The sequence below is a fragment of the Carassius auratus genome, unplaced genomic scaffold (assembly GCF_003368295.1).
Source record: "Carassius auratus strain Wakin unplaced genomic scaffold, ASM336829v1 scaf_tig00039423, whole genome shotgun sequence".
Classification (NCBI taxonomy): Eukaryota; Metazoa; Chordata; class Actinopteri; order Cypriniformes; family Cyprinidae; genus Carassius; species Carassius auratus.
Genome location: NW_020526516.1, coordinates 32,360 through 60,046, shown reverse-complemented (window position 1 = coordinate 60,046; position 27,687 = coordinate 32,360). Strand labels below are relative to the sequence as shown.

The window sequence follows — 27,687 nt, the reverse complement described above, 5'->3', positions numbered from 1 at the left end:
CATGAATTATGGGAGCTCTAGTTTGAGAATTCTGCACTTGCCACCTGTTTACATAGGTTTCATCTTATCAATTTGAGGAATTTCTGAGGATATTAATTTACATGACAAATTAAAATATCCACGAAAGTATTATGTTTTGCATATTCATTTTCTACATTATTTTCAATAGGTTCTATGAGCCAATAAGGCCAGCAGATGAAGCTGTTGAGCCAAAGATCAATAGTGCAGTGTTACAGTTGAAGGAACGTCAGAAGAGTTTATTCATTTTTATGATAGGGGAAAAACGTTGCCTATTAACAAAAGCAGCCCTTCCTGGATGATCTTCATCTGGTTAGGTCATTTCAGGAGATTGCTGTGATATCACTTTCATGAGTCAGCATTATCATTTTGTTTAAGGTTGTGCAATTTATTATCTGATATGCCAGATAAGAATTTGGTCATATTTTATGGCATCCATCATAAAACTGAAGCAGAACATGCTTCAGAACACTCAACTGAGTCAGTGGTTTCTGTTTGTGAACTGATAATTTAATTTAATTGAGATACTATATATATATATATTTATATGTGTGTGTGTGTGTGTGTGTGTGAAGAGTTCATTTGTGATAACAGATAACCCCATTAGTAAAAAAAATTCAAAAATCATGTTTTTTTTTTTTTAATCCTGCATAATATCAATCAAACTGTAGTTGGGTTGTCTGATTAACTACTACTACTACTACTACTACATGTATATATATATATATCATATTTTAATAAGAATTTTTTTTATTTTTAACTATAACATAAATTAAAAATAAAAACATAAAGTTAAATTACAATGAAATGCTGAGTTGGCAGCTAGCTGAAATAAAATAAGTGTAAATTCTATTTATTTTACTGCAGGTACCATTTGTTCTCTTTCTTTCTTTGTTTCTCATGGTTTTGGTTTGACTGGTACAAATCCAATGTCTGCTCATAACAGAATTCTGCCTCGATAAGAAGCATTCAGTTTAAGTATTCATTTGTTGATTGTTTTTTGCTCAAAATTGCTTTCACACTATCTCGACCTTTGAACCTTTTTTCCATCTTGATGAAACCACATGACAATAAAACATGTTAAGAGCATCTGGCAGCAACAATGTTTTTCTTCACTGCATTCGGCCAAACAGTTTTCAAAAATTCATGCCAGCTGTGGTGGGAGATGAGGACTCTGTGTAATATAACAACCCCCCCCCCCACACACACACACACACAACTACACATTTGTTTTTCTTGACTTCTGTTGTTTTCATACTGAGAACCATCTTTGAGGGGAAACCAGCAGCGGTGGTCATGAACATTTACTAAGGCAAAAATACTTTTTAAAACTACAACTAAAGTACAACATAGCATAGCCTCTGATTAGCATGCATTTCTATTGTATGTGTTAGAGCAGCTTTGACATTATCATAACCTATTTTGTGTTGTGAGTTTGAAACGACATGAGGGTAGAAAGACGATAGCAGAATTGACTTAAATGATGGATTTGATGTAAAATAACTTTATTAGTTTTAATAACCTCAATAGTTTTAAATTAGCTGAATAAAAATTAGCCGAAACAGGTCAGAACAGATGAAGAGAAATGTAGCAGTGCATCACTTACTCACCAATGTATGCTCTGCAGTGAATGGGTGCCATCAGAATGAGAGTCCAAACAGCTGATCAAAACATCACAATAATCCACAAGTTATCCACACCACTCCAGTCCATCTATCTTGTGTGAAGTGGAAAAACAGTCCAAAACAATTCTAAACAGATATGGTGGACATATTAATAATTTCAAATATCCTAATACCCTTTGCTTAAAGTTTACAAAAAGCAGAGTCAGTATGACTTTTGCTCTTGAATGTGAGCTTTGTTGAAAGAGTGCCCAGATTCTGTCTGTGGTCATGTTGGGCTTATTAGCAGGCATGTCCTAAAGGCACCATTAAATATATTCTGACCTCGAATGCAGTTTTAGAAGAACTATATGCATATGTATATATATGTACATATATACAGTATTAATAGACTTCATGGGGCAACCGTTTCCCAAAGATTTTCACTGCATATTCATTTCTGTAAATGCTTTTTCTTTTTGCAAAAAAGGAGTTGACATCATTTTCTGTGATAATTTACAGCATGTCATAGATCCTGTGCAAAGAGGTCCAGCTGTATTAAATATGCATTTATGTACACTTAAAAACAATTTCCACTTTAAAAACATGGGTAGTAAATTTCGCAATTATTTAACAAAACATAAAGGAACACTTTGTATGAAGCATGACGTTTTGAAATGGTAGTAGTATTTTCTTGTAAAACATAAGCTAACAATCTGTTCATTTTTATAATATGAATATGAATATTTAACTCTTCAATTGGTAATGTGTTATGTGTTGCTAATAAGTTGCATTTGCTAAGTGTGGTTAAAATTGTTTCTGAGGCTGTCGATATAGAAGTTTGCATAATAATAGTATGCTCATTTTTGCAAGCCGACATACATAATCACTGAAACATGTCTGGAGTTTGTGCATGAGTGGAGTTATGTAACACGTTCCTCGTTTTCTTTTTATGAGCAGAACAATGTGCAGTTCCCAATATTAGCTGTCTTATCCTCTGTGATAACAGCTGGGACAAATGCAGGATAAGCTTGCGCTGATTACACTGTTAAAGACATGTTTCGTTTCAGGTTTGTTTTTATCCGTGTGCCGAACCTCAGGTTAAGATCAGTCATGAATACACAGGTTCATGCAAATGCAGCGTGCTATTACTGCAAGAGGATTGTAAATACACACTCCGAGTCTACACACCATGTAATCTCACTGAGATATAAAAATCACAAGTGAGCTCTCTTTAATATTTCCCAGAAAGCAATACAATGAAATTGACATTAAATACCCTTAGATGTTAAATGTAATAGTAAAAATCTCAACAATATGATTTGCCAAGATACCAAAGCCTTTCAAAAGTCAAGCATCTCAATATGAACTCCACCATTTCTCAAATAATCTATCCACATTTATTTTATGTCAACAATTGACTTACATTCATTTTATCTTTTCAAAGGAATTTTCTGAGAAATTAAAAACATATTCTTAAAGAAGTAATTTTTTCAAATTCGTTTGCTCATCAGAACAGATTTGTAGAAATGTAGCATTATGTGACTTGCTCACTATGCATCCTCGGTAGTGAATGGGTGCCGTCAGAATGAGAGTCCAAACATCACAATAATCCTCAAGTAATCCACACTACTCCAATCCATCAATTAATGTCGTGTGAAGGAAAAAGCTGTGTTTCTAAGAAGCAAATCCATCAAGACATTTTTTTAAGCAACTTCAACCAACTGATAAATATCTGTTCTGATGAACAAACAAACAAATATACTTCTTGGATGGCCAGAAGTTGAGTAAATATTCAGCACATTCTAATTTCAAAGTCTCTTGAGCTGTGAAATAGAAATGTCTAGAAAGAAAATATTCTTGCATACAGTAGTTCCACTTAATTTACATTTAGTCAAACAGTGATTTCATCCTCTTCTTTGATCATGTTTATTATTTATTTTGATGAGATCATCATCATCATCATCATCTCACTGATAAACAGAATGCAGATCCTCACATGTCTGATTTAACCTGTCAGTCAAAGCCCTCTGACCATTAACAACCCAACTGAATCATCGGCTCATTATCAGGAGGTTCAACTTTGTCCTAGAACAGAGGACAGATTCAGGAACACAGCTGAGTGGAGGACGCCTTTCAAACTGACATACTCAGATATTCTCTCTGGATCTTAACCATTTTCTTCTGTACGCTTGTATTTCTGTTTGTGATTCTAGTGCCTGGAACATGGCACTTCTCTCAGACAAGGTGAAGTATTGCTTCCGTTTGCTTTTACTTTGATTTTCATTGTTTGTGTCATATTGCAATAGGGTCATTCTCAGGTAAAGTGCCATTTTTATTTATTTGAAAAATGTTACTGGTGAACCAGCCCAACTCAGGCCCGAAGAATTAACTTCAGGCTCAAAGTAAAAAGGGACCACCCGGGTGCATCCTCAGAAATATTTTTTTTACACATTTAACATATTTTGAGTATATACTTGCAGTGCCTGCCAATTTTTGCTTTGAAATTAAATTAATTTTATGCTAAATATACACACAAAGTTTGTATTAATACAAATTGTTTAATGTGTTTGAAAGAATTATCTTATTCTCACCTAGGCTGCATTTATTTGCTCAAAATACAATAAAAACAGTAATATTGTGAAATATTATTATAATGCAAAATATCTGTTCTGTTACCGAATAAACATTAAGATGTAAATTATTCCTGTGATGCAAAGCTAAGTTTTCGTCAGCAAATCCTGCAGTCTTCAGTGTGACATGACCTTTCCGAAATGTCTAAACAATGAAATACTGTTAGCAATTATGATGTCGAAACACGATACATGGTCTATGCTTAATTTCATGAAGTGTGCGATCGCGATTAATCACAGAAAAAGGGTGTGATTAATTAGATTAAAAATTGTGATCGATTGGCAGCCCTAGTTCATATTGAGGTATCTGATGCATGTTCTTGGCATTTCCCCTCATTCTTATGAAAAAGAAGAGCTATGTGTTTGATTACAGTTACATTTAAACTCATTTCACACATTTTTCACATCTCAGTTATTGAGAAAAAAAGCAGTCTACTAATTTGAGGTGTTAATGAACCAGTGTATTTATCCTACAGTGCTTGTGGAAATGACAATAATGCAATCGCCGGTGATTATTATCTTTTCCTATTTAGCCTAGTAGCCCAGCGCACACATAAACAGGTAAAAAACCCAAGGCTCCTCTCAGAGTTTTTCCATTAACAACAGACGATGCATAAAAAGTTAAACAAATCTACACTATTAGACCAAAATGTCGTAATCACCCATGCACACTCATCCGTGAAAACTGTTGTTGTGTCGGTGGATTACGTCTTTGCCATCTATAATCTTGATTTAGTACAGCAATCAGTTTATGAAAGACCTCCCAAATGGAATTGGAGTTTGGGCATTGCTCTTTGGTTGTGTATATGCCTTTTATGTTTCTTAGATTTGTTTGATGTCAAAGTGCAATTAAACGAGCCTAGCTTTGCTCTCGTTTGAGGAGTCTCACTTTACCAGTTTCCTTCCGTGTCCTCGAAACCGCCAGCTATGAAATTGTCTCGTGCTCTTTAAAGGTTGACTAGTCAAGCGTAGCTTTGTGTGTAACTCTTCTGTGCCATTAGCACAAACCATATAAAACTTTGTTCAGATGAGATAAGCTTATCTTCACTTCAAAAGCACATGACCACGGTGCAAAGTAGGTCACAGGGTGCTGTTGAATCATGTCATGTTTCAGACGCTTTTATCCAAAGTGACGTACAACTGGGGAATACATAAAGCTATTATTTTTCAAACAGGTAAACAGACACAGGAAGTGCTCATAATACCAAATGTAAGGCATTGTTCAAGTAAGTACAAGCTAGAAAGGGAAGGAATAAATAAAGAGAAAATTAAGTAGTGTTGAAAATTTCGGCATTCTGGATGGGGTGGGAAGAACATTCCACCAGCCAGGAACGGTGAATGAGAATGTTGTGGAAATTTACTCTCTGCTGCTCTGAGTTTCGTCCGATGCTCACGAAGAACGTCAGATAACCAGGGGTTAGAAGGGGCAGCACATGAGAGAGGACAAATATTGTCTAGACAAGAGGTTACAGTAGAGCAGAAAGTGTCAGTTGATGCATTCACAATCTAGAGATGAGAAATGTATAGGTAAGGGAAGAAAGGAGGACGCTATCATACTACGGAGGAAAGATGGGAGGGGGAAAGGGAGAGTATTCATCTAAAAGTAACCGGTAAAGGGGTTGATGGCACACAGGTTGCCTGATTTGTGCATGTTTGCAGTGGTAAATTGTTTGAGATCAAATGAAGCAAGGAGTGAATGGAAGTCTGTAGCATAAAGTTTGTCCAGATATATGTTGAAGTCACCAAAGACTAAAGGCCCGTTCACACCAAGCATGATAACTATAAAGATAACGATAAAGATATAGTTCGAAAAATCGTTCTCAATATCAAAGAATAGCGGAGTCCACACCACAGCTATAACGATAAAGGCACAGAGAAATTATATCGTTGGAATCACTTTCAGAACAATTTTTTTCTTCTGATGAATGAAAAAAACATTGCCAACCAATCAGAATCAATCCTGCTGTAATGGGCTCGAGAATGTAAAGTAGCAGACGAGCGTCCGCTTAGAATACACAAACAATATCGTTCGCTGGTGTGGACGCTAATATCGTTATCTTTATAGTCATCGTTCTTGGTGTGAACGGGCCTTAAAAGTGGACTGCCATCCTTCGGGAATGAGGACAGCAGCCCATTCAGCTCCTCTAGGAAGGTGCCTAGAATTTGCCCAGGAGGAGGGTAAATTATCAGAACCTGGAGATTTATAGGAGCTGTGACAGTAATCGCATGAGGTTCAAATGTGTTATAACTGCACATGGGAGAGTGGATTGAGAATTTCCACTTGTTAGAAATGAACAGACCAGTGCCCCCACCCCAGCCAACAACCAAAGGGGGCTGTGAGAGAAAAATAAATGGTTCGATACAGCAGCTGGGGTTGAGGAGTCTTCTGGACGAATCCAGGTCTTAGTCAAGCCTAAAATGCTGAGTGTGGATTTTAAAGAAAAAGCAGAAATGAAGTCTGCTTTGTTTACAGCTGACTGACAATTCCAGAGACCCACAGAGAGAGAAAGAGGTACAGAAGAAGATGTAGAGATGTAGGATGCAGGTTAGCAAGATTGCATTGCCGTCTGTGTGTGATGTTAGAGTGTTGTCAAGAGAAAAGTTGGAAACACATGATAGAGGTCAGAAAGGGGACAGAAAAGGAGAGTGTTTAAAGGGAAGATAAAAGTAATACTTAATAATACTTAAATAAAACTTGAGGTTTCCAGATGTTCCTAAAATCAAAGGAGCAGCTGAGACTAAAGTATTCCATCTTCTTTCAATACTATTGCTGTACTGTAGACAGTTGAGATATTGAAGTAGGGTTATTATGAAGAAATCATAAAAACGTTCTCATTCAGACAAAATAGAAGAACAATACTAACGAACTTGACAAAAAATATTATAACAGAAAGTACAAAATAAATACAAATAAAAATGTATAACAGTGTTTGAATTATACTTAAATAAGTTAGTATTAAATATATCTCTATGCAATTGATATGCATAGAACAAATTTGGTCTTCGTAGAATTTGATGGAGGATATCTCCTGATGAGTTCATATTTATCACACTTTTGACTGCAAACTTTGATATCTTCTGAACACAATTTTGAGGCATGTTTTTCAAAGATTAAATTTAATAGCAGGATATTTACAATGAGAAAACATCTCCATTTTATCTCTGAATAAATATCTTTATATTTAATCTAATTGCTGTCTGCAAAAAGCAATTGCGATCAAAGATAGAAATGATCTCATTTATGATTTTTATTCCTAAAGGCATTAATAAAATGTAGCAAAGACTACCAAGATCTTTATCTACCAAGATAAAAAGAGAAGTTTAGAAGTTTAGAGAAAATGTTGCTATAAACACAACCAATAACTTAATGCAATTCTGCAGAGACAGCTTATCAACCAAAACAAATTTAAACAGAAAAGCAATAAAACAGTGACTTAAAGCTTATCTTTTCGATGTGTGTGCAACGCTGACACAATGCTCTAATTGCACTGGCGTTGAGTTTATTTTCTCTGGCAAAAGGATTTTTCACTCCTGGCTTTCAAATCTAGCACATCAAGATGTTGTTCAGTGCATGATATTCTTTTTCAGTTGTATTTCTCTTCTTTTCTGACTTTGCATGGGTCTTTTAAGTCAGCAGAGCTGATGTGGAGGCTCAAACATCTTCATCATGTCAGATGTAAAGCATGACAGACAAGTTTTTGTGTCATTGTGCTCGTTATATCAGGTGCATGGCCCGGTCACATGGATTCAATCTTTATTTTGTCATTTCCTGACACATCTGATGGCGTCCCACTGCTTTATGCTGTAACCAGGCCTGTGGAGAGATGTTTCTGTCAGCTGTTTCAAATGTCATTTTCTGTGGGTGTTCTCTATGCTACAGTGCTAATAATAACATCGCAGGCTTTCAGATGAATACTTTATGCCAGTACAATAGACCTGGTTGAACTTTAACAGTCGGAGCAGCTTCCTGCCTCATTCTTTATAAATTGTGAAGGGAATTTTTACATTTAGGACCCCAGACGTGCAGAAATAACAAAGATATCACCATATTGTTGCTTAGTGCTCTGGGTGCTCACAAAAAAGTCCTCTACACTCTTAAAAATAAGGTTTCTTTATTATCACTGTTGGTTCCGTGAACTTTTAACATCTATGGAAACTTTCATTGAACAAAAGGCTTTTTATAGTGGACACAGTTTCTTTAGAGCATTAAAATGTTCTTTACACTAAGAAAATAATGGTTATTTTAAGAAATGTTCACTGAAAGGTTCTTTGAGGAACCAAAAAAAGGTTCTGGCATTGGTACAAAAACACTCTTTTGAAAGCTTTACTTTTAAGAAGATTCTGTTCTCCTCAGAAATGACCCCTCAAGCTTTGAGCTCCTTTGCTGTTATTTAATTTAAATATTTTTATTTTACTATATTTGTTCCTTTTAATATTGAATTTTTTGTTTCCTTCTTATTGATTGATTTGGCTTGTATGAACTGCATACTTGTATATTTACCAAGTCAGTCTGGTTACTTTACAGTAATTTACAAGGTTTAATGTGCGAGAGCAACTGAAAATATGGCTTGCCTTTGTTGTTGTTCCCCTCTTCCTCCAACTTCTCATCTTTCCTCTATATCTCAGGCTTATTCTGGGATTGAACTCCTAGACCTGCTCCTCGAGCCTCATAGGATCCCTCATCTGGAGAGCAGTGGTGACCATGGCAACCCCGTGTGGTCAATCACAGATCAAAGCGTGAGTGGACCGACATCTGTTCTCTGTGACCTGAGTTTATGTGATGGATCACAACACAACCTTCCTGCTGAGAGCATGCTAACATTTTATTTTCAGTTATTTTAACTAATTTAATTAATGAGACACCATGGAAGGCTTCCATTAAACACAGTCACAGCATTTTATATGTCTGACCCAAATTCATCTGTCAACTTGTGTGTGTGTGTGTATGTGTTTGTGTCAGATATGAAACCGTGTGTGTGTGTAAATCAAAAACCTATAGGGAGCTGCGTACATGGACAGCATTTTAAGACATCAAAGGCACCATCCAGATGCAAAAGCTTTATGTTAAATATATATTTTTTTGTGTTTTAGAAGTCAATTTAAAATAACTGTTTCTACTTTAATACTTTAATATTTCTTCCTGTGATCAAGCAGAATTTTCTGTGTCATTACTCCAGACTTCAGTGTCACATGATCCTTCAGAAATAATTCTGATATGATGATTGCAAAAAAAAAAAAAAAAGTACTTACCTCAAACTTTCGAATTGTAGTTTGTAACTCTTTAAAATGTATATTTCATTGAATCAGGAGTTTTTATATTTTAATTTCCTATGAAATGTGCTGTTACATCAGGGAAATTGATGAATGTCAAAGTTGGTTGGGTTCATTTGTTAAAGCTGCCCTTACTACATACTAACTAGTGTGACAAGCAATACTGGGGACAGGCAGAAAACTACAGTCTATTTACAAATTTCAGTATTTCTGAATACTTCTGTAATGGTTTCTATTTTAATATCCTTTATAATATAATTTATTTCTGTGACGAAAAGCTGAATTCCCATCATCCATTACTCCAGTATAAAGTGTGACATTATCATTATCAGATATCATTCTAATATGCTGATTTATGATTATAATTATCAATGTTGGCAACAGTTGTGCTGTCAAATATTATTTTTGGAAACAGCAATACTGTTTTCAGGATGCTTTGGTGAATAAAAAAGTTAAAAAGAACATAATTTATTCAAAATCTAAATATTTTCTAACATTACAAATCTTTGCTATCACTTCTTAAAAATTTTACACATCCTTGCTGAAATAAAAGGAAAAAAAAATAATAATAATAATTTTACTGACCCCAAAACATTTGAGCGGAAGTGTACAATGTGAAAAAATTATATATATATATATATATATATATATATATATATATATATATATATATATATATATATATATATATATAAAAATATATATATATTACAAAAATGCTCTTCTTTTTAACTTTTTATTCATCAAAGAAACCTGACAAAAAAAACAAACAAACATTAAAAGTCCTTCTGATCCCAAACTTTTGATATATCTAGATATAAAAAAAAATTCTTGGGAGCAATTTTAGTTCATGTTAAAGTAAATGTAACATAAGATAATTAACTTCAGAGACACAAAAGGCAATGCATACAATTACTAATCTGAAATATTGTCTTGTGTGTGTTTTAGTTTGTGCATTACGACTGTGTATGCATGTTTCTGCTAAGACGCAGTTGTGTGCATTTATCATCTATGAATGAGTCACATTATAGTTTGTGTGATTACTTTCTATTTGTGTTCCTTCAGATTCTGTGTCATGGTGAAGGTGTTGTTGATAACTTCCTGGACTCCCTGTTGCAAGCTTCAGATGGCGTGCCACAGTCCTGCTCTCCTCCCTGGGTCCCCTCACCCTCTGACAGTGGAATCAGCGATGACACCCCCTCTGACCACCTGGACAGCCCTCCGGCGCCCACCAGTCCGCTTTTCGACCCTGTCTTCCTCCCTCAGCATCCTCATCTTCTTCCTCAACATCTTCATCAGCGAGACACACCTGTCACAAACACAGAGCCTGATATCTCCATTGATCTGGGTAAGATTTCACTCTTCAAACAGTTAAACACAGTTACTTCAAACATGAATTGAAAAAAATAATAAAATAAATTATAGAAAACTTACTATATTCCAGCTAGTTCAAAGGCAACATTTCTCAATTAAGTTTATCTTAACTTTAACTGAAATACAAATATATAAAAACTACTTGAGCATAGTTAAAAAAAGAAAAAATAATAAAATGACAATACTCAAGATGACTAAAATTTGTACAAATTAAAATAAAAGAATACAATATGATATAAATGATACTAAAATAACACTGCCACACAAAAGCTACAAAAGATTTATTTTTATTTATTTCTTTGGGGTGTCTTTATGTAAATATGTATAAAAATAGGTTATATTAGGGAAACTATACACTAGAATTTATGCAAAAAATTCAACTTGGTAAGAAAAAAAAAGGTTTTCTGTTCAGGTACATATTGTTTAAGTACTAACCTCTGTAGGCTGTACTGATGCTCACTTCACAAAGACATTTTCTGTAATACACCTGCAGGTACACATAAAAACATTTAGTTGAGATTGGATACTGATAAAATCATTAGTTCACTTGAAGATGTAAATTTGTCTGCCTTTAACTCACCCCCGAGGCAACCTAGGTATGTGACTTTCTTCTTTCAGATGAACCCAGTTATATAAAAAATCTGTTTGATCTTTCAAGCTCTATCATTGCAGTCAGCTAGTGCTGCATTGCTTCAGTCATTGCTCCAGAAATTAAATAAAAAGTGCCCATCCATAAAAAAAAGTGTCTCACGAGACCTCAAGTAGTGAATCGATGCATTTTTGTAAAAAAAAAAATATCGGAAGCAGCTCCAGGAGGATGATGTACAGTATGAGGTCAGCGCTGCGCATGCACTGGTGAGTCTCGTGAAAACCAACGTTTGTTAACAGGAGCAATGGAAGCAGAATTACCTTACTATAGCAAAGGAAACCAGTCTTCTCCTGGCTTATCTTGACATGCTTCGACATCCTTCTTTACAAATCCTTGTGTCAGAGCATGTGCAAAGCTGACCTCCATACGTCATTCTCCCAGAACTGCTAAGTTTACAACAGTGAGCGCAAACTAGATTAAAGTGATTATTACATTTAGAATATGGATATTTCTTTCACAAAAATGCATCGATTTGCTGCAGGAGCACTTTGTTCACCCCCCGGAGCCATGTGAGACACACTTTTTTTTTATGGATGGGCACATTTAATTAGACTTCTTTTGGACTGAAGCAATGCAACACCCGCTGACTGCAATGATAGAGCTTGAAAGATCAAAGACCATTTTTAATATAACTCAGACTGGATTCGCCTGAAAGATGAAAGTCATATACACCTTGGATGCCTCAGGGGTGAGTAAAACGCAGCTTTATTTAAATTTTTGGGTGAACTTACCCTTTAACTGGTATTGACTTTCTTCAAAATTGCTGAAATAAGGCAAAATTGCAAGCTATTTCAAATAATGTGGGAATTTGCTGAATTTCCACTTATTCTTTCAATCATAAAAACCTGTAGGGTCTGCAAAACCACCAGAACATGCATTAGACTTTTAAAGCTTTCAGAGTTCAAAGCCTGAGTAAATGCAATGAAGAATCACTAATCTGAACAGAGTCCAAATGAATACACTTATAATTCTACAGCAGACAGGAGAAGCCTGTGATCTTCCACAGGAAGCAGACTATAATAACTGATCTGAGTTTTACTTACTGCTTCACCACAGCAGATGTTCTGCCTCTCATGCAGGTCTGAGGTCTACAAAGCACCCAGTAATTCACTAATTGTAAAAGCTGAAAATGTGATTTTAAAACCAATTACATATTTCAATATGCAAATGTCACACTGTTCAGTCTTCTGTGTTCAACTGTTGTTTACAAATATCTTTCTATTGTACAAGAATTCTCAAAACAGCCTATCAACCTAATATCAACTAGGAATGAACAGAAACTGTATTTCTCAGCCAGTAGTGATATTTGACTGATACTAAAATAATCTCTCTCAACTACTAATGCTGGAAACTATACAGGGAGATCTCTCTTTAAGTACATAATAAGAGGTTAAAATTAACAACAAAACTATTTTAGTGTGATTTATATAATAATCACACTAAAATGTTTGTACATACAAAAAGGCTATTATTTTTCCTTCATGACAGATTTAATCAGAGGCTAAATTTATGATTTACAGTAAATAAGTTCTTTCTAGTGTTTTTATTGCTAATCAGCGAACTGTGAAAACTTGATAACTTTCCTGTGGTGAAAGCAATGTTAAATGGCGTACTGTTCCCCAGCTGTTTTATTGACATCTTTCTTTTGGTTGAAACACTGATTGATCGATTACACTAAACATGATACATTTCAGTAAGTTGTGCTGTTTCTTGCAACATACCTTCATATGTTCATGTTTGAACACTTGAACTGAAGGACTACTACAGCCATCTGTCACGTCACGTTTCAGAGCACCAAAAAAATTCATTTATTGCTTGAATTTTGTGTCAAAATGAACAAGACTTGAAATCTGACTCAAATGATTCGCGATCCCGCTCCGTACTCCCAAACTGACTCAAATGATTAGCGATCCCCATAACTGACTCAAATGATTCGCTATCCCTCTACGAACTCCCGAACTGATTCAAATGATTTGCGATCCCCAAACTGACTCAAATGATTCGCGAACCCGCTTTGAACTCCTGAACTGACTCAAATGATTCGCGAACCCGTTACGAACTCCCGAACTGATTCAAATGATTCGCGATCCCGCTCCGTACTCCCAAACTGACTCAAATGATTCGCGATCCCCATAACTGACTCAAATGATTCGCTATCCCTCTACGAACTCCCGAACTGATTCAAATGATTTGCGATCCCGCTCCAAACTGCCGAACTGATTTAAATGATTCGCGATCCCGCTCCGTAGTCCCAAACTGACTCAAATGATTCGCGAACCCGCTACGAACTGCCGAACTAATTCAAATGATTCGCGATCCCGCTCTGAACTCTCGAACTGACTCAAATGATTCGCGAACCCGCTCCGAACTCTCGAATTGATTCAAATGATTCGCGATCCCGCTCCGTACTCCCAAACTGACTCAAATGATTCGCGATCCCCATAACTGACTCAAATGATTCGCTATCCCTCTACGAACTCCCGAACTGATTCAAATGATTTGCGATCCCGCTCCAAACTGCCGAACTGATTTAAATGATTCGGGATCCCGCTCCGTACTCCCAAACTGACTCAAATGATTCGCGAACCCGCTACGAACTCCCGAACTAATTCAAATGATTCGCGATCTCGCTCCGAACTGCCGAACTGACTCAGGGCACCAACTCCCAGAGGGGGCACCATCAGTTGCTCCAAAACAAACAAAAAAACTTCCTCCATTCTCCCATCAGCGCTCGCGACCGCTCGCACCTCATGTTTGCGGCTGAATGTTCATAATTGATGGATGAATCCAATCCAGGGAAGAGAAAAGAAGACTAAAAGTAAAAAAAAAAAAAAAAAAAAAAAAAAAAAAAAAAAAAAAACAGACATAAAGTTGGCTTGACGTTGGACGTTGGACGAGTCTCAAATTTAGGGACCATCCCTAAAGTTACATGAGATATTGGTATACACTTTTCTAACGTCAGTAGCATTTGAGGAGAATGACTTATAGTCATAAAAACAACTGTAATTGTTCATGTAGGTATCAGCTATAATGCACAATTGAATTAAATATTTCATATTTATTAACATAATCTGTAAATCATATGTAAATTATGCTACTCTTTCACATGGGCTGAACGCAAATATAAAGCTCAATAGCATTTGAGGAGAAAGACTTGCAGTCATAAAACAATTGTAATGTGTTCATTTAGGTGTCAGCTACAATGCACACCTTATACATTTTTAACATTAAAATAAAGTATAAATCATTTAGGTAAAAATGAGGCCAGTTTATCACTTTCAGGCACATTCCTGTGAAAAATTTTTTAAAGGTTCCCTTGCGAAAATTACCCATTGTTTTATCAATAACACCACAAATCATCATTCTTGTAGCCATGGCAACTGCAAATTTACCATGGTTTTGTTACTTCAAATAATAATTTACAAAGTATTAATATAGGCCTACTGTAATATTTTTTTTGTTTTTGTTTTTTTCGTATCGTATAGACAGACTGACAGAAACGGCAATGTCTTTACGACAACCTGTCAAAATAAAATCTCGGTATAACTTGAAGAAATTCAAACAGAAATATAGTACTATTGCACAGAAGAGTATGCTATACTTCAAGTAGGCCTAATAGCTAATAATAATAGTTAATTAAAAAAACACAGAAACTCTGGTTACAACCCACCAAAATAAAAGTTTGGTCGAACTCGAAGAAATGATGTAAGAAATTGCACAGTAAAATATAGCCTACTTTAAAAATATATATACAAAACATTATTTTAAAGAAATATCACACAAGTTTTCATAGAAGTTTTAATTTAAGCTTGCCAAAACAATAACACCATATTTTTCAAAAACAATTTCTAAAAGTACATTTTTATTTGTGCCTATAATGTTTATTTATTTATTATTATTGTCAGCTAATTAAACCTATGCTTCAGGGACCATATTCATATAACATCTAAATCTAAATCTAGCTCTTGACTGGTTGAGTTAGATGGTGATTAACACTAAACTGTAGAAAATCAGTTGAGTCTCCCCAGCTGGAAATGTTATTGGCTGTTAAAGTCTTGGGTTTCTTATGATAAATTGACATATTGATAACACTGAACCTTTCATAATGCTCTTTATTACATGTCGATGCATACTGTATGCATTAGTGAGTGTGGTGGTACTTATGGGGTATGGTCACTTATTCCTTATATGTTTGTAATGTTTGTTATAACTGTTTCAAATGCAAGACATTGATTGCATGAGATTAAGTTTGTAAATGATAGCCTGTGTCCTTTTGTAGTGTGCACATATATTTATCATCAAACTGTGAAAACTGTGACTAAATTCAGTATATATTCGTCTGCCCTCCAAATTTCCTGCCCCCTTCTCGCCACCCCATCAATATTTTTCTAGATCCGCCCCTGATCAGAAGTAACAAAACACAAAAACTGTTTGTGATTATTGTATGGGAGTCCTATTACAAATAATGTTTGATGAAGGAACACTGTGGATCAACCCTGGCTTGAGCTATATGGGCGATTCATAGGGTCAAACACATTTTTCTGCCCCTTTTTGATTGAGAGCATATAATCGGCCCTGATCATTGGCTGCTTTTAAACAATTGGTGATACTAATTATTAGCAATACATTTGTGCACCCCTACTAACAATCACACAGAACAGCTGCAACCAAATAGTGCTACCAAACACCTTATGCAACTGCATAGCAAAGCCCTGAATCTACCCAGTGGTGCATTTCCCAAAATCAGGATCTATGCGACCATAGTAAGTTAACAAAGCTGTGTGAAAACACACTCTAGAGCAGTAGCACCCAAATAGTAATGTGCTAAAAAATTATAAAAACATCTTAGCTACTACTAGCAACACCCAAGAAAAGTAGCAACCATGTATAAATGTGCTAAGAACACCTTAGCAACACCTTAGAAAGCACCCGAACACCACTCAGCAGTGCGCTAACAAGCACTCAGGAAATGAAAGATCTGTGTTGTCTGTTGGTCTTTAGACATGGTGTGATGTAAATGCATTGTGTGTGTGTGCAGCAGATTGGGAGGCCTGTCTGTTCTCTGAAGGTCTGACAGACTCTCAGTGCACATCAGCAGTGCAGAGAAATGAACCAGCCACCGTTTACCAGCTCACCGTAAAAGACCTGCTGCTTTCCAACATCGCAGAAGCTGTGAGTACTGAGAGAACACAAACAGACATCATGTAGAGTGTGTGACTCAACTGTTCTGCTGTGAAATATACAGCTAGTGTGACATCCACACGGATGCTAATGACAACCGGCTCTATAGAGGAGAGACAGAGAGCAGCGGAGATGTCAGATTTCATACTGGAAAACAGGAGATGTGGAAGAACTCAGGAAGAAATACATGACAGAGAAAAAAAAAGGTCTCTTCCGAAATGTTTGAAAAAAAAATCTGGTGTGGATTTTACCTTATTTTATTCTGAATTGCAAAGAAAAAGCAATTAACACTTTGAATTATACATTACACTTTTAAAGACTTAAGTACAGTAGTATTTTAGAGTGTACTAAATTGTGATTTTAGAAAATCAAGGGCATCACATGCATTCTTCAACAACATTCCCAGAATGCATTGCAACAAGCAGTTGCCACACACACACAAAAAAAGATTCAGTAATTGTAAAAGGAAATATATTTATGCTTTCTATGTAAAGACTTCTGTTTCTGCTGTTCTTTTGAACTTTCTATTTATCAAAATACACATAAATCGTGTGGAGACTGGAGTAATGATGCTGAAAAGTCGGCTTCATAGCAAATTCATAACAAAATAGTTTTTTTAAATTGGAATAATATTTCACAATCACTTTTTTTTACTGTATTTATATTAAATAAACAGCTTCAGTGAGCATAAGAGCCTCTGTCTACACATATTAAAAAATATATAATAATATTAAAAAACTGATGAAAAAAAAATGTAGTGTAAAAATTGTGGCCTTTAAAAGTTGAACTTTTATCTTCACACAAATGCATAATGAAGGACGATGCAACAGCACATGTGTATAGACCACCACCAATTAAACAAAGCATTGTGTTATTGATTTATGTGATGCACGCTGTAAAAAACCAAGTGAACATATGTATTTGTGCAGCACTTTTCTGAATGCCTGAGTCTGAATGGATTTGTTGTCATTATTCAATGCAGTGCACTGATACTTGAGACTGAATATACTGTCCTTGTGTGGCACTTTGCAGCTCTGTCTAGTAATATCCACAGCTGCTCTCAAAAGAAATAATTATAATACATGCAATACAAATTTGAAAGGACATGAAACGAAATGTGTTTCTATGTCTAGTCGAAACCCTCCACCCAGCAATCCCAGCAAGAACTGCTTCTCAATGAAGATGAGAAAAAGCTTTTAGCCAAGGAAGGAGTCAGTCTTCCCAGCCAGCTGCCACTTAACAAGGTTTGTTGAACACTTAGACCATGTCCTCTATCTGAAACTCTGCCATAACTAGCTAACCAGCCAAACCTTTTAAGAAAAGTCAAATTTGCAATCCAAAGCAAATTAAAGCTAACAGTGTTAAAAGAAGAGTTCACAGAAAAACGATAGGAAAATTAGCTAAAACTATTTACTCACCATTATTGTAGACTAGTTTGTTTCTTCATCACAACAGATTTGGAAAAATGTAGCAGTCCATCACTTGCTCACTAATGGATGCACTGCAGTGAATGGGTGCCGTCAGAATGAGAGTCCAAACAGCTGCTAAAAACATTGCAATATTTCACAAGTAATCTACACCACTCCAGTCCATCCATTAATTTATTATGAAGCAAAAAGCATGTTTGAAAAAAAAAACACAAATCTATCATTAAGATTTTTCTCCAGTCAAAAAGTAATCTCATCTGAATCAGGAGAGAAATATAAAGAAATCAAGCACTATTTACAAGTCAAAACAGGTTTAAACAAATATGTGAATCTAAAATTGAAAATGCCTTAATGATGGTTTTGTTATTTTATGAACATGCAGCTTGTCACTTAAGATATTAATTGATGGACTGGAGTCATGTGAAGCACTTGTGGATTTCTGTGATGTTTTTGATCTGATGATCGTGACTGGTCTATTTAAAGGATGAGACTTATTCTGTCATATTTTGCATCGCATTTTCTCGAAATTCATAAGAGTGGACCATCTTGATATATATAAAATCTTTGAGGTATAATGCATCTTTCATACTCATGGTGATGGTGTCATAACATCACATGACCACTTGCAGTTTCATCACAGTAACAAGCATATATTTACTGCTGGAAGCCTGATCAGACATCAGCAGAAAGGAAAGAGGCTTTTACAGAGGCTGAGATGAATGAAGTCAGTGATGAAAGGCACCTCTCATCGAAATAACACTCCTCTTTCAGCCTCAGAGTGCTAGGATAATGGATAATGACAAGATTACGCTGATTTGATTTGATTCACGTGCTGCCTGAGGTTTCAGACCTAATCAAATCTGTATCAGAATAAATGTCTGAAATGTTAGCCCTCTCATTTCAAGATGAATTCATGTTAATATTCCGTCTATTCTGGCCTGTTCTCTCGTGACTTTCTTAGTATGAAGAAAAGGTTTTGAAGAAGATTCGGAGGAAAATCCGCAACAAGCAGTCGGCGCAGGAGAGCCGCAAGAAAAAGAAGGAATATGTAGATGGACTGGAGGGCAGGTGATTATATACATGCATAAATACATACATCAAATTACACGTACTGTACACGTAAGAAATATGAAGCAGCACTAATGTTTTCAACATTGAAAATAATCAGATATGGGTCTTGAAAAGCAAAAAACTGAAGACTGGAGTAGTGATGCTGAAAATACTGTACAGCTGTGCATCACAGGAATAAATAACATTTTCATATAGAAAAGAGTTATTTTAAACAATCCGAATATTTCACAATTTTACTGTTTTACTGCCTCAAGTACCGGCTCCCAAGTCTGAATGGTGATTTCTGTTGTGAACGGCTTTACAGTATGTACCTGACTTGTGTACAATAAAATTCACCTCAGATGGCCTGTCTGTTGTACAAGTAAACAGTCTGACTGAATTAATGAATATGACATCAAAGAAAAACTCATTAGTAAACTTGCAGTAAAGTTGAAATTGAGGTCGAAAGTCATTAAAAAAATCCAGGCTCGAACTTATCTCAACTTAGGATCAAAGGAATCCAATATCCTCCGAGAGGCTGGAGAAATTATTTAGAACACACTACTGCACAAATTTCGGGCATGAAATTGCCCTTTAAGGAATGGCCCGTGGGTTTATCTATCCAAAGGACAAACTCATTTCACAGCCGGCGCTGCAGTCACTAAAAGCACCCCAGGCATCTTGCTGTTTTTATTCACATATTCACAAATCAGTCGTCTGAACGTCACCGTCTGATGCCAACAAACACCTGTGGGATTGTACTGACCTCAAAGAAAACGTCTAGTTTTGAATTTGACAATAAATCCTGCTAATCAGGACACCAACAGAAAGACAAAATAACTTTTTTAAGCTAGAAAGTTAGGAAGCGGATGAGATTTATCCTCCATTTTAATACAACTTGTAATGTTAAAAGGTTAGTTCACCCAAAAATGAAAATGATGTCATTAATGAGACCTCTGTTCATCTTCTGAACACAGTTTAAGATTTTTTAGATTTAGTTCGAGAGCTCTCAGTCCCTCCATTGAAGCTGTGTGTATGGTCTACTTTCCATGTCCAGAAAGGTAAGAAAAACATCATCAAAGTAGTCCATGTGACATCAGAGGGTCCGTTAGAATTTTTTGAAGCATCGAAAATACATTTTGGTCCAAAAATAGCAAAAACTACGACTTTATTCAGCATTGTCTTCTCTTCCGTGTCTGTTGAGAGAGTTTTTAATTAAAATTTTTCAGCGAACAAACCCTTTAATGTAGAACTACTTTCATTTATTCAGTCCTGTGGATTGCTGCTTCATGAGAACAACTGTTCCAACAATTATTACTGAATTATCATCTAATGTTATTGATGCATCCAGCACCACATACAGTACACTATTTAGGGAGTGTTTGTGTGCATGTGAACGCCTGCTGTTTGTAGGTCAGATTTATCACTGTGAGTAATTGGCCAATATACTCTGGTCTAGGATGGCTGCCTGTAGCACTCAGAATCAGGAATTACAGAGGAAAGTCTTCCAGCTGGAGAAAACCAACACGTAAGTCTCACTTCACAACAATATCAGATCGGCTCCTCTCTGACAGGGCTATAAATCAATGGTTCGCTTCAGGATCTGGATTCACATTGGACATCAAGTGGCCCAACACAGTACTGAAACTGCTTATTGTACAAAAAGAAAGTACATTTTTTTTACAGTCTGACAGTACAATGAATGCATGTCACAATTTTCATGCCATCTTTGGCTAGCTTCTACCAATTCCTGATTTATAATATGACATACAACCTGTTTGATCTCCTCCATTGATAAAACTATTTATTTTGATATTTGAACAATGCAAGATCACACAGTGAGATGCTTATTATCATTCGCATTTGACACTGCTTTCCCTCCTGCTGTTTGTAAATACTATTATCACATTTTTACATTTCTATTTATCTCATTAACATTTTGAATGACTTTCTATCCATATAAATATGTACAGCCTATATGAAGTATGCAGATTCCCATGAAATCCGTCCTGACAAGATTAAAATATGAATAATTATTGTAGGAGTGTTTATATCATATCTGTAAATAAATTTACTGCATTGGTCTATTTGCCTTTAAATAGCCTTACAAAGTAATAGTTTAAACCATTATTTGATATGAATAGAAATGTATGTCTGAAGTAAGCATTGGTAAACTTTTGTAATGCAAAATAACTGTGAAAGCAGCAATGGCATATCAGCTACTTACATGCTCATAAGACATATATCTTTCCGTCTTTCTTTTGTTATTGGGAGAGTTTTGATGTCATTAGTGACATCCGAAGTGATAACGCGATCATCCACCTCAAACATCGCGGAGCCGAAGCACAACTCACGTAATGATCAGAACAATGTTCCTCTGCGAATAAAAGGGAGTTTTATGCTTCAGAGAGCTAAAAGTACCATTTTTCACCTAAAATATCTTCAGTCTCATGTCAAAAAATTCTCAATGAATCATAATTTTCAAATGAAATGACAATCCTTTAATGATTTTTGGGATAAGTGGGTGTTTTTATGTTTATGTATCAAAATGTATATAATCAGAATTTATTCTGAATTTCCGTGTATGATCTTTTTTTACACTTTGAAGATTCTTGATTAATCCTTTTGGCTCCAAACAGCATTCTGAAGAAGATATTGACGAGCTACAGAAACATCTGGGTTGATGGACTGAACTTCAAAACTTATTTTAACCTTGCTGACATTTTCCAAACACTCATCCTCCCACATGCTGCATATTTGTTCTTAGATGAAGCAGTTCCCTTTTACACTTTTAAAGTTCACATCAAATGGAAGTTCCATTACCTCTTCCTCTAACTCTCTCCATCCGTCTGTCCGTCAGGTCTCTGATGGAGCAGTTACGCCGGCTGCAGTCTCTGGTGATGAACGGCTCCTGTAAACCGGCTCAGACGGGAACATGCATCCTGGTAAGATGACAGCACAGGAGGAGGAGCCTAAGAAAGGAAAAGAAATTAAGGAAGGAAGGAAGTTCCAAGCTTAGAAGGAATCGGCACCAAGTGTTTTTATAACTAAAGCACAATCAAAGTCAAACTTCAAAGTGAGCATTTGCAGAAAAGGTAGAAAAAAAAGAGGAAAGTAAATGTTGGGTGACACATAGGCCTTAACTCACTCTTCTTCTTCATTACAACTGATTACATCAGTGACTGATCTCACTGCCACCTTCCAGAAGAGCTCAACAATGTCTCAAAACTTTGCACAGAATTTACAAAATAAAATTAGCAACAAGTCAGAAATCTCAAACAGTTATAAGGGTTTTAAAGGGTCAGTCGAAAATGTGACTAAAAAAAATGACAAAATAACTGGAAATTAACTACTTTAGTTAGTCAGTATAGTCTTATATTTAGCATTAGCATAGTTTTAATTATATTTTAATTATATATATATATATATACTGTATCATGATCTGAGCTTCGCTCTTCACATACTCCTTTGTATACTCCTGACAGTCAAAGGAAACAACCAGAAGAAAGATAATCATTGTTTTGTGTTTCATAAACTGTCTCTTTCTGCTCTGCAGGACATTTCGTACTCGTTGCTGTCCGCTCTCTGTCGAGATGCATCATTCGATACAATTACATTCTCCTTTAATAATAAATCCTTGCCTGAATAGATGAATGAATCATTTCAAAAGTGAGGCATCGAGAGGCTGTTTGAATTAAAATGAACACTGATGCCATGAAGATAAATGAAGTGTCTGGATATTACAATATTGCTGACGTGTATAGAGCAGACTTCATGATTTACAGCATCTCAAAAACATGTTTAGAATGAAAGAGCTGAAAAGGAAAGAAGTTAGGGGAAAAAATGTCCAGAGGAAACAAGTAAACAAAAGAAGGACTGAATATATTATAATTTACTAATGTACGCTACTGTTGTTGTTTTGTTTTTGTAAGGATGCATTCAATTGATCAAAAGTGAAGGTAAAGACATTTGTCATAAAAAAGATTTCTGTTTAAATGAATGCAGTTCGCTTGAACTTTTTATTTATCAAAGAATCATGAAAAATAAAATGTATCATGATTTCCACAAAAATATGAAGCAGCACAACTGTTTTAAACATTGACAATAATCCGAAATATTTATCGCGCAGCAAATCAGCATATTAGAATGATTTCTGAATGATTGCTGAAAACTGATGCTGAAAATTCAGCTTTGCATCACAGGAATAAATTATTTTAAAATATATTAACATAGAACAAAGTTATTTTACGATTTAAAAATATTTTTTTACTTTTTACTGCAAAAAAAAAAAAAATTGGACTTAAGTGAGAAATAGAGTATGCAATGTTTCAAAAACATCTGAACAGTATATATAATAATTCTCAAGTATATGAGAAAATATATTGCAATATTGCTGTTTTAAGTAAATAACATCCTTGTTTTTCTGCATCTTTTTATCTTTCCTGGAGCAAGCCGTTTAAAGGATGTAGGTCATCAGCTGACCAATATAGCAGGACTTGCTTATTTACTTCCTCTCGTTTAATATTCCTTCTTTTCCTAGGTGCTGGTCCTTTCCTTCTCTCTCATTCTCATCCCGAGCCTCCAGCCCATCTCACACAGGAGGGCCGCTGACCCCGGGGACTTCAGCCCCGTGAAAGGTCAGTCAACATTGACTTTGATAGCAGGCCACATGAAAGAGTGCATTTACATCACATTATACTTCTGAATGCATTCCAGAAAACAGTGTAACTACCAGACATCTCTGTTTACCATCTGAGGCATACAGTGATTATTACACATATATAAGCTGCTGATTTTCATCTGTTTAATACAGACACTCCATATCAAGGTGTAACCTGATTTATATTCAGGTTTTCTCTAACAGGTCAAAGTCTTATGGAAGATGGCAGCACTGAAGTGAACAGACATTTTATGTGGCACAACTTTTCTTCTTATCTCCTCATGTTTGACCTTTCTCGTAATCCGCTTGGTTTCATTTCTGACAGCGTTCGTTTCAGGATACAGTCAGCTTGATAAGATGTGAACCTATTTTAAACTTTTAATAAAATACTACTTTAATTTTTATTAATTTTAAATTCAGTAAAATAGGTGAAAACAGTGAAAGACAAAGAAATATACTGTACATACTAAAAAAATCACACAATATAATGTACAAAATGTCCCAATTTTCATTGCTCCCTCGGCCATTGTATTAGAAATACAAACTTGTTAACTTTTTTTTATGTACACCATTATAAATGTGCATTCAGTATTTAAAAAACAAATTATAGTATAAAAAAAAAACTTTCTAGATTAACAATGTCAATAACATCCCAGTTTGTGAAAAGGGTCTAAGTAGAATATATAGTTAAATTTTATAATAAATATATTTGATATTATTACCTGTATAATTAAATTGTGTACAGACACACATATATATTTAAATAGTTTAAACATGAAAATATTCAGTTGCTTTTATATTTTGCCTTTAAATAGTACTGCATATAAAGTACATAGAAAAAAATATATAATAATAAAAATATTATTATTTATATTATTTAATTTAGTAAAATAATATATTTATCTTTTAAGCATATTTATTATTAAATATGCTTAAAATATCATATTATTAATTTATTAATAGCATATTTTTCTCATGCATGGGTGTTTAAAAATTAAAATATATAGTCTGTTATATATTTTAGCAAGAGGATCACCATATTTGGAGTCGGTGTCATCCAAAAGTTTGAAACCTCTGCTTTAAAGAACCCAGAAACCAAAAAATAAATAAAAAAATAAATAATCTGAAGAACCTATGATGTCACATAGCTTAACTCAAGAACAATATTCAACCAAAAATGGGGTTTGATAAGAAAATTATACTTAAAAATGTATTTTCACTCAAATCATTTACTCATCCTCATGTTGCTTGGACCCTGAAGGTTATGTGAATGATGACAGAAATAACCCTGAAGAGTGCTGCATGTATGACGGTACATAATGTTCTTTTTCATGAAGCTAATATGGCAAGGTCCTGTTTTTATACTCATGTACAGTATAATGGAGCCACTCTTGGGCAAGCGTTTAATGCTATGTACATACAAAGGAAAAGATTTACTACTGACATGTGCATGTTTGACTGTGAAAAACCCCGGAGCCTGGAGACAGAACGCACTGAACATGCAGCAGTGAGTCACTGTGTCGAGGCCTGATTTACTCTTCCCTCTCTCCTGCAGTTCAGTCCAGGTCACTGCGCTCGGTGATGGAGGTGTACTCAGTCAACAGGGACGTGGACGTGTCGTCTTCCACCCACGGCAAGCTTCGGCTCAGGCCCGAGTACGCCGACATGGACCCTCTACATCACAACCACAGCTACAGAGATGGCGAGCATCATCACAGAGATCCCATCACGGGCCACGCTGCCACACTGAGGTGGATGACACATCCTGAGAAAGACAGGAAGTGATGTCATGGATTGGCGAACATTTTATCAGACATTTGACCAAGGCGCCGCCACTCATTCCATCCACAGACAGGAAGTTACTGTCTGACAGACATGCAAAGCAGCAAACTGCTGTTTGTTTTGCTTGTGTGTGCCATTTAGCTGCAGATTTATCTGAAGAGATTACACTGCGATTACAGAATGGAACTTTAAAAAAGTAAAATGTTTCGAAAATGTACATATTTTATAGATGCTTCAGTTTACTTGAAAATAATGCACCTTAAACTGTATTGTACAAATGTCATGTAAATACAGTAATCTGGCAAATCTAGAGCCTGTTTCATCCTCAAGCGTTCATTGCATGAACATTTGTTAACATAAATTGATTCAAGTACTATGGCTAATCTAGTAGCTATTTAATCTCAAGTGTTCATTGCAGCAGCATTTGTAAATATTTGACCACTTCATCGCAGATCCTTCCGGCCAAAAACACCCACAGACAGGAAGTGACCATCTGATTGACATGCAAAGCAGCCAACCACAGTATGTTTTGCTATTAACATTTAGGTATGAGTTTATCTAACCGCAGCAATATATTGAAACTGGAAAGCATGCAAAAGTTGTACAGAAAACTAAACAAATTGGGTAAAATACAAATCACAGATGCACAAATGCACACAGAATATCGTACAAAGAGTTGCAACTAACCTGGCAAACTTTGGCAAATCTAGTTATTATTTCATCCTCAAGCATTCATTTCATCAACATCTGTAAACATCTTAATTTACTTGCCATTTCATTGTGGCTTTATCTAAATAGATTACACCACTATAACGAACAAGAATTGGAAAAATAATGCAAATAATAATGCAGCAGCATACAAAAAGTTATGGAAATAACACACACAAATAGTACAGAAAACATACACACAAAAATAATATAGTGTAAAGTTTTGCAGGTTTGTCTTTAAAGCCTGTAATGGAAAAATAATACAAATAATGATTATGTATATACATATTGCATGGATGCTTAAGTTTACTTGCAAAAACATACCTTAAACAAGCTACAGTATATGGTACAAAGATCTAATGCAAATAACCTGGCAATTCAAGCACAAAATGACTATTGCAAGCGTTCATTGCATAAACTGCATGAAACCAACAAGAAAGATGTTTTCTGTGCAATATGCATCAGTGAGTGAGCATAGTCATTCCTCTGCATCTATTGCCCTAAATATTTATCTCAAGGGTTGTTTCTTTTTTTAATTTGGTTCTGCACAGAACTCCCTTGAGTGTTTTGACTCGGCTTTTGAATACTAAACAACTTTAACCTTTGTTGCTCCATGAACCACACACACAAACCATGTAGTGTTACATGCAACATGCAGCAGATATGAACCCTAAAATGGCTATGAATGTGAACATTTGTTCAATCAGGTATTTGCTCTTTCTCGCTCCACCTCTTCCTCCAGGCAGCTGCTGCCTGACTATCACAATATGTGTATAATTGGACCCGTGGAGTATTGCACATCTCCAGACCTCAGTGTTCATCAGCGCATCAGGAGTGGTCAAGGGCACATGCTGCTTTCCATTCATTAAAAACCAGCGTTCACTCCAACATGCACCAGAGTTTCAGGTGCAGCTACTGATGTGGTGCACATTAGAGGTAAAGGAGAGGTGGCGAGGAATAACAATTACTGGTTTCACACGGTGTCAGTGCTTTTGCATCAAAACTGCACCGCAGGCGGCCGCTGGCACAAAGTGTGGAGCTCCAGGAAATACAGAACAATCTTGGACAGAATAAGCAGCTTTGTTTTTCTTCTGCCTTAAGGCTTATACATTTTTGTTTTACTTGGTGTATTATTAGTTTTACATTACAAACTACATATTTGAGAATAGTACTGATCAACTGGTAAAAGATAAATGAGTTTGTGGAATTGTATTTTCCAAAGATAAAGGTTTTAAAATTTTACAACATTATGGTAAAACTTTGACTAAATTTAACTGTATTTATTTCCTATTTCTTTATATTTGTATGATGTTTGCAGGTGTAATTAAATAAC

The 27,687-nt window shown here is 35.5% G+C and overlaps 1 protein-coding gene across 2 annotated transcripts; it reads left to right on the top strand.

Annotated features, from left to right (window-relative positions):
- Positions 1-3,687: 3,687 nt before the first annotated feature.
- LOC113083916 (cyclic AMP-responsive element-binding protein 3-like protein 3-A) lies at positions 3,688-27,687 on the top strand. 2 transcript variants are annotated; one of them, XM_026254741.1, is made up of 10 exons: positions 3,688-3,866; positions 8,879-8,989; positions 10,589-10,871; positions 16,588-16,718; positions 17,861-17,971; positions 19,116-19,222; positions 20,664-20,732; positions 22,065-22,149; positions 23,745-23,841; positions 25,420-27,687. In XM_026254741.1, exons 1-10 carry the CDS (start codon positions 3,846-3,848, stop codon positions 25,647-25,649), a joined length of 1,245 nt encoding a protein of 414 aa, XP_026110526.1. In that variant the 5' UTR covers positions 3,688-3,845; the 3' UTR covers positions 25,650-27,687. The 2 variants fall into 2 exon arrangements, with proteins under 2 accessions (XP_026110526.1, XP_026110525.1); XM_026254740.1 differs by having other exon boundaries at positions 3,689-3,866; positions 16,585-16,718.